This window comes from Carcharhinus amblyrhynchos, unplaced genomic scaffold (genome assembly GCF_965287045.1).
Source record: "Carcharhinus amblyrhynchos unplaced genomic scaffold, sCarAmb.v2.hapA scaffold_958, whole genome shotgun sequence".
Classification (NCBI taxonomy): domain Eukaryota; kingdom Metazoa; phylum Chordata; class Chondrichthyes; order Carcharhiniformes; family Carcharhinidae; genus Carcharhinus; species Carcharhinus amblyrhynchos.
This window is the reverse complement of record NW_027650698.1, coordinates 25,001-32,500: the sequence shown is the minus strand read 5'-3', so window position 1 is coordinate 32,500 and position 7,500 is coordinate 25,001. Positions and strand designations below refer to the sequence as shown.

The 7,500-nt window shown below is 53.5% G+C and overlaps 1 protein-coding gene across 1 annotated transcript in view; it reads left to right on the top strand.

Moving 5' to 3' along the window:
• Nucleotides 1-4,074, top strand: part of LOC145340365 (ecto-ADP-ribosyltransferase 5-like) — a 15,417-nt gene extending 11,343 nt beyond the window's left edge. Inside the window, exon 2 of the mRNA XM_080184821.1 lies at nucleotides 3,188-4,074. Within this exon, the coding sequence (XP_080040947.1) occupies nucleotides 3,188-4,074 (887 nt within the window). The remainder of the gene's footprint in view (nucleotides 1-3,187) is intronic.
• The last annotated feature ends 3,426 nt before the right edge of the window (nucleotides 4,075-7,500 follow it).

Below are 7,500 nucleotides of genomic sequence, written 5' to 3'. Positions count from 1 at the left end.
CATCTTTGGACACTAAGGGACAATTTAGCACGGCCAATCCACCCTAACCTACACATCTTTGGACACTAAGGGACAATTTAGCACGGCCAATCCACCCTAACCTACACATCTTTGGACACTAGGGGACAATTTAGCACGGCCAATCCACCCTAACCTACACATCTTTGGAACTAAGGGACAATTTAGCACGGCCAATCCACCCTAACCTACACATCTTTGGAACTAAGGGACAATCTAGCACGGCCAATCCACCCTAACCTACACATCTTTGGAACTAAGGGACAATTTAGCATGGCCAATCCACCCTAACCTACACATCTTTGGAACTAAGGGACAATTTAGCACGGCCAATCCACCCTAACCTACACATCTTTGGACACTAAGGGACAATTTAGCACGGCCAATCCACCCTAACCTACACATCTTTGGAACTAAGGGACAATTTAGCATGGCCAATCCACCCTAACCTACACATCTTTGGACACTAAGGGACAATTTAGCACGGCCAATCCACCCTAACCTACACATCTTTGGACACTAGGGGACAATTTAGCACGGCCAATCCACCCTAACCTACACATCTTTGGAACTAAGGGACAATTTAGCACGGCCAATCCACCCTAACCTACACATCTTTGGAACTAAGGGACAATTTAGCATGGCCAATCCACCCTAACCTACACATCTTTGGAACTAAGGGACAATTTAGCATGGCCAATCCACCCTAACCTACACATCTTTGGACACTAAGGGACAATTTAGCACGGCCAATCCACCCTAACCTACACATCTTTGGACTGTGGGCAGAAACCGGAGCACCTGGAGGAAACCCACGCAGACATGGGGAGAATGTGTAGTCTCCACACAGACGATGACCCAAGGCCAGAATCGAACCTGGGTCCCTGGGGCTGTGCCACTTTGTCCGCCTGTAGGCTGAGACAGAGTTAGTGAGTGGGCAAGAACATGACAGATGGAATATAATGTGGAAGAATATCCTCTGTAAATGGATAAACAGATGTGGAGAGTATTTAGACCACATGATACGGGAGCAGAACGAGGCCACTCGGCCCATCGACTCTGCTCCCCCATTCAATCATGGCTGATATTTTCCCATCCCCCATTCTCCTGCCTTTTCCCCATAACCCCCTGATCCCCTTATTAATCAGGAACCGATCTATCTCTGTCTTAAAGACACTCAGTGACCCGGCCTCCTCTGTGGCAAAGAGTTCCCCACATTTCCCACTCTCTGGCTGAAGAAATTCCTCCTCATCTCTGTTTTAAAGGATCGTCCCTTTACCATGAGGTTGTGCCCTCTCTGGTTCTAGTTTCTCCTATCGGAGAATCATAGAACCCTACAGTGTAGAGAGAGTGCACTGAACACAATCCCACCCAGGGCCTACCCCCATATCCCTACATATTATACCCACTAATCCCTCTAACCTACACATCCCTGGACACAAAGGTCGATTTGTTAACACCGCCAATCAACCTAACCTGCACATCTTTGGACTGTGGGATAAACAGGAGCACCTGGAGTAAACCCACACAGACACGGGGAGAATGTACAAACTCCACACAGACAGTGACCCGAGCCGGGAATCGAACCCAGGACCCTGGAGCTGTGAAACAGCAGTGCTAACCCACTGTGCTACCGTGCTGCCCTATTACTGGAAACACCCTCTCCACGTCCACTCTATCCTCGCAGTATCCTGTAAGTTTCAATAAGATCCCCCCCTCATCCTTCTAAACTCCATCGAGTACAGACCCAGAGTCCTCAACCCGTTCCTCATCCGACAAGCTCTTCATTCCAGGGATCATTCCTGTGAACCTCCTCTGGATCCTTTCCAAGGCCGGCACATCCTTCCTTAGATACGGGACCCAAAACTGCTCACAATTCTCCAAATGAGGTCTGACCCAGAGCCTGATACAGCCTCAGAAGTCCATTCCTGCTCTTGTATTCTAGCCCTCTCGACGTGAATGCTAACATTGCATTTACCTTCCTAATTGTCCACTGACCCTACTCCACCTTCCCCTCCCCCCACAGCCCTCTCCCTGACCCCCGACCCCTCACATTCTCCCTCGCGTTAGACCACACCCCCAATCCTCCTGTTTAACCCAGAATTTGGTGTCTCTGGGCAGTTAACGCATTGCGTGTTCCTCAGTTGACATGTGTGTTCTTCGGTTGATGTGTTGCATGTTCTTTAGTTGAACCTTTGCATGTTTGTCTGTTGGCGCATTGCAAGTTCTTTGATTGACGCATTGTGTGTTCCTCACTTGCTGTATGGCGTGTTCTTTGGTTTACATGTGTGTTCCTCAGTTGATGCATTGCATGTTAATTGGATGACATGTTGCATGTTCTTCTGTTGATGTGTTGTGTGTTCCTCAGTTGATTCATTTTGTGTTCCTCAGTTGACATAGAATCATAGAAACCCTACAATGCAGAAAGAGGCCATTCGGCCCATTGAGCCTGCACCGACCCCACCCAGGCCCTACCCTCCATATCCCGAAACATTTACCCACTAATCCCTCTAACCTACACATCTCAGGACACTAAGGGGTAATTTTAGCAACGGCCAATCAGCCTAACCCGCACATCTTTGGACTGTGGGAGGAAACCGGGGCACCCGGAGGAAACCCACGCAGACACGGGGAGAATGTGCAAACTCCACACAGACAGTGACCCGAGCTGGGAATCGAACCCAGGTCCCTGGAGCTGTGAAGCAGCAGCGCTAACCCACTGTGCTACCGTGCTGCTACGTAACATGTAGAACATGTGTTACGTGTTCTTTGATTGATGTGTTGCATGTTCCTAGGTTGTCACGTTGCATGGTCCTCGGGCACCGCATTGCGTGTTCCTCGATCTCACGGAGCGTGTTCCTCGGTCGCCGTGTTGCGTGTTCCTCAGTCGCCGTGTTGCGTGTTCCTCGGTCGCCATGTTGCGAGTTCCTCAGCCGCCGTGTTGCATGTTCCTCGGTCGCCATGTTGCGTGTTCCTCGGTCGCCGTGTTGCGTGTTCCTCGGTCGCCATGTTGCGTGTTCCTCGGTTGCCGTGTTGCATGTTCCTCAGTCGCCGTGTTGCGTGTTCCTCAGTCGCTGTGTTGCGTGTTCCTCGGTCTCACGGAGCGTGTTCCTCGGTCTCACGGAGCGTGTTCCTCGGTTGACTCCTGCCTTATCTGCCCCTTCTGCAGTTGGTGTTCTGTTGCGTGTTCCACCAGGAGTCCAGGGCAAGAGGCCCAGTCGCTTCTCCAGTGAGCTGATCAACCTGGGGAGGGTGCGTGGCTGCGAGAAGGAGGAGGAGGAGGAGGAGCAGGAGGATGGCGACCCGGAGGGGGAGCTGAGTTACTGGATGGGCCTGATGGAGAGGGAGCGGGAGCTGAACACAGCGCTGGACAAGGCCTGGTCACAGGCCTGGCTGGAGTGGGCCAGGATGAAGGAGGGAGGCAGGAGGGCCCCGGGGGGACTGAGGGATGAGTTGGCAGTTGCGGTTGTCTGCTACGCCCTGGAGTATCCGCCCCCACCCTCAGGGCCCCTCTACCTGCACTTTAACCAGGCCTCCCGCCAGTGCCTGGGCTCCGAGGGGGCGGAGGCGGCCTGTGGGCGATTCCAAGCCTTACACCAGCTGCTGGCTTGGGCCCTGCGAGGCCTGAGGGAGGCCGGAGAGGGACAGGCTGACAGAGGCACGGTGTACCGAGGGGCCGCCACCCCCTTCTGGGCTGAGGTGGGCGACACTGTCCAGTTCGGGAGTTTCACCTCCACCTCAGCCGATCGAGATGTGGCGGAGATCTTTGCCAGCGGGGGCGGGGGAGGAGGAGGAGGAGGAGGGACCCTCTTCCATATCCGCACTGCCAGGGGGGCCGCAGTGGAGGAACTCTCCCCGTTCCCCCAGGAGAGGGAAGTTCTGATCCCCCCCTGTGAGTCGTTCAGGGTGGAGAGAGTCCAGAAGAGCAAAGTTAACGGTCAACCTCGCATCGACCTTTACCTGACCTCTACTGACCTCACCCTGTCAGGGTCAACGGCCAGCTACCACTCTGTCCTCTACCTACTGCCCATCCTCCTCCCAGGCCAACTGTGTTAATACCCCCAGAGCGGTGAACTAACCTCACTAACCAGGTATCTAAATACCACTAACTCAATCAACTGAGGGAGTGCCGCACTGTCAGAGGGTCAGTGCTGAGGGAGTGCTGCGCTGTCACAGGGTCAGTGCTGAGGGGGTGCCACACTGTCAGAGGATCAGTGCTGAGGTAGTGCCGCGCTGTCACAGGGTCAGTGCTGAGGGAGTGCCGCACTGTCAGAGGGTCAGTGCTGAGGGAGTGCCGCACTGTCAGAGGGTCAGTGCTGAGGGAGTGCCGCACTGTCAGAAGGTCAGTGCTGAGGGAGTGCCGCACTGTCAGAGGGTCGGTGCTGAGGGAGCGCCGCACTGTCAGAGGGTCAGTGCTGAGGGAGTGCCGCACTGTCAGAGGGTCAGTGCTGAGGGAGCGCCGCACTGTCAGAGGGTCAGTGCTGAGGGAGCGCCGCACCGTCAGAGGGTCAGTGCTGAGGGAGTGCCGCACTGTCAGAGGGTCAGTGCTGAGGGAGCGCCGCACCGTCAGAGGGTCAGTGCTGAGGGAGCGCCGCACTGTCAGAGGGTCAGTGCTGAGGGAGCGCCGCACTGTCAGAGGGTCAGTGCTGAGGGAGTGCCGCACTGTCAGAGGGTCAGTGCCGAGGGAGCGCCGCACTGTCAGAGGGTCAGTGCCGAGGGAGCGCCGCACTGTCAGAGGGTCAGTGCTGAGGGAGTGCCGCACTGTCAGAGGGTCAGTGCTGAGGGAGTGCCGCACTGTCAGAGGGTCAGTGTCCTGCTGTGTAAATTCTGTTGGTGGATTTACAACATAAGCTCGAATGTCGAAAGTTCATGTTGAAATATGGACGTCCGAAACACTGATGGTGTGAGTCACTGACACGGTCTCTAACCTGCAGATAACCCACTCGGATCCAGACTGCAATGTGTAATTCAATCAACAATCCAATAAACTGGAATATCAAATGTGAAAAACTTTCAGTACTGTTGACATGTGTGTTTGTTTAAAACAGAGTCCCTGACTGAGAGAGTCCTCCTTTAAACAGAGTCTCTGACAGAGAGACTCCCTCTTTAAACAGAGTCCCTGACGGAGAGACTCCCCCTTTAAACAGAGTCCCTGACTGAGAGACTCCCCCTTTAAACAGAGTCCCTGACGGAGAGACTCCCCCTTTAAACAGAGTCCCTGATGGAGAGACTCCCCCTTTAAACAGAGTCCCTGACGGAGAGACTCCCCCTTTAAACAGAGTCCCTGACGGAGAGACTCCCTCTTTAAACAGAGTCCCTGACGGAGAGACTCCCTCTTTACGCAGAGTCCCTGACGGAGAGACTCCCCCTTTAAACAGAGTCCCTGACGGAGAGACTCCCCCTTTAAACAGAGTCCCTGACGGAGAGACTCCCCCTTTAAACAGAGTCCCTGACGGAGAGACTCCCTCTTTAAACAGAGTCCCTGACGGAGAGACTCCCTCTTTACGCAGAGTCACTGACGGAGAGACTCCCCCTTTAAACAGAGTCCCTGACGGAGAGACTCCCCCTTTAAACAGAGTCCCTGACGGAGAGACTCCCCCTTTAAACAGAGTCCCTGACGGAGAGACTCCCCCTTTAAACAGAGTCCCTGACGGAGAGACTCCCCCTTTAAACAGAGTCCCTGACGGAGAGACTCCCCCTTTAAACAGAGTCCCTGACGGAGAGACTCCCCCTTTAAACAGAGTCCCTGACGGAGAGACTCCCCCTTTAAACAGAGTCCCTGACGGAGAGACTCCCCCTTTAAACAGAGTCCCTGACAGAGAGACTCCCCCTTTAAACAGAGTCCCTGACAGAGAGACTCCCTCTTTAAACAGAGTCCCTGACAGAGAGAGTCCCCCTTTAAACAGAGTCCCTGACGGAGAGACTCCCTCTTTAAACAGAGTCCCTGACGGAGAGACTCCTCGGTTCAGATCAATGGAAAGTTCCCATTTCCAGCAGCAGATGGCGACATGGTTGTAAGTTCAAAAAATAAGTTGGAAAATACGACTGCAGAATTCAAATATTAAACAGAATCATTTCCTTCTCAGCTCCATCTACACTGTCCCCCATCAAACACTCCCAGGACAGGTACAGCACGGGGTTAGATACAGAGTAAAGCTCCCTCTACACTGTCCCCATCAAACACTCCCAGGACAGGTACAGCACGGGGTTAGATACAGAGTAAAGCTCCCTCTACACTGTCCCCCATCAAACACTCCCAGGACAGGTACAGCACGGGGTTAGATACAGAGTAAAGCTCCCTCTACACTGTCCCCCATCAAACACTCCCAGGACAGGGACAGCACGGGGTTAGATACAGAGTAAAGCTCCCTCTACACTGTCCCCCATCAAACACTCCCAGGACAGGGACAGCACGGGGTTAGATACAGAGTAAAGCTCCCTCTACACTGTCCCCCCATCAAACACTCCCAGGACAGGGACAGCACAGGGTTAGATACAGAGTAAAGCTCCCTCTACACTGTCCCCATCAAACACTCCCAGGACAGGGACAGCACAGGGTTAGATACAGAGTAAAGCTCCCTCTACACTGTCCCCCCATCAAACACTCCCAGGACAGGTACAGCACGGGGTTAGATACAGAGTAAAGCTCCCTCTACACTGTCCCCATCAAAAACTCCCAGGACAGGTACAGCACGGGGTTAGATACAGAGTAAAGCTCCTTCTACACTGTCCCCATCAAACACTCCCACGACAGGGACAGCACGGGGTTAGATACAGAGTAAAGCTCCCTCTACACTGTCCCCATCAAACACTCCCAGGACAGGGACAGCACAGGGTTAGATACAGAGTAAAGCTCCCTCTACACTGTCCCCATCAAACACTCCCAGGACAGGGACAGCACAGGGTTAGATACAGAGTAAAGCTCCCTCTACACTGTCCCCCCATCAAACACTCCCAGGACAGGTACAGCACGGGGTTAGATACAGAGTAAAGCTCCCTCTACACTGTCCCCATCAAAAACTCCCAGGACAGGTACAGCACGGGGTTAGATACAGAGTAAAGCTCCCTCTACACTGTCCCCATCAAAAACTCCCAGGACAGGTACAGCACGGGGTTAGATACAGAGTAAAGCTCCTTCTACACTGTCCCCATCAAACACTCCCACGACAGGGACAGCACGGGGTTAGATACAGAGTAAAGCTCCCTCTACACTGTCCCCATCAAACACTCCCAGGACAGGGACAGCACAGGGTTAGATACAGAGTAAAGCTCCCTCTAAACTGTCCCCCATCAAACACTCCCAGGACAGGGACAGCACGGGGTTAGATACAGAGTAAAGCTCCCTCTACACTGTCCCCATCAAACACTCCCAGGACAGGTACAGCACGGGGTTAGATACAGAGTAAAGATCCTTCTACACTGTCCCCATCAAACACTCCCACGACAGGGACAGCACGGGGTTAGATACAGAGTAAAGCTCCC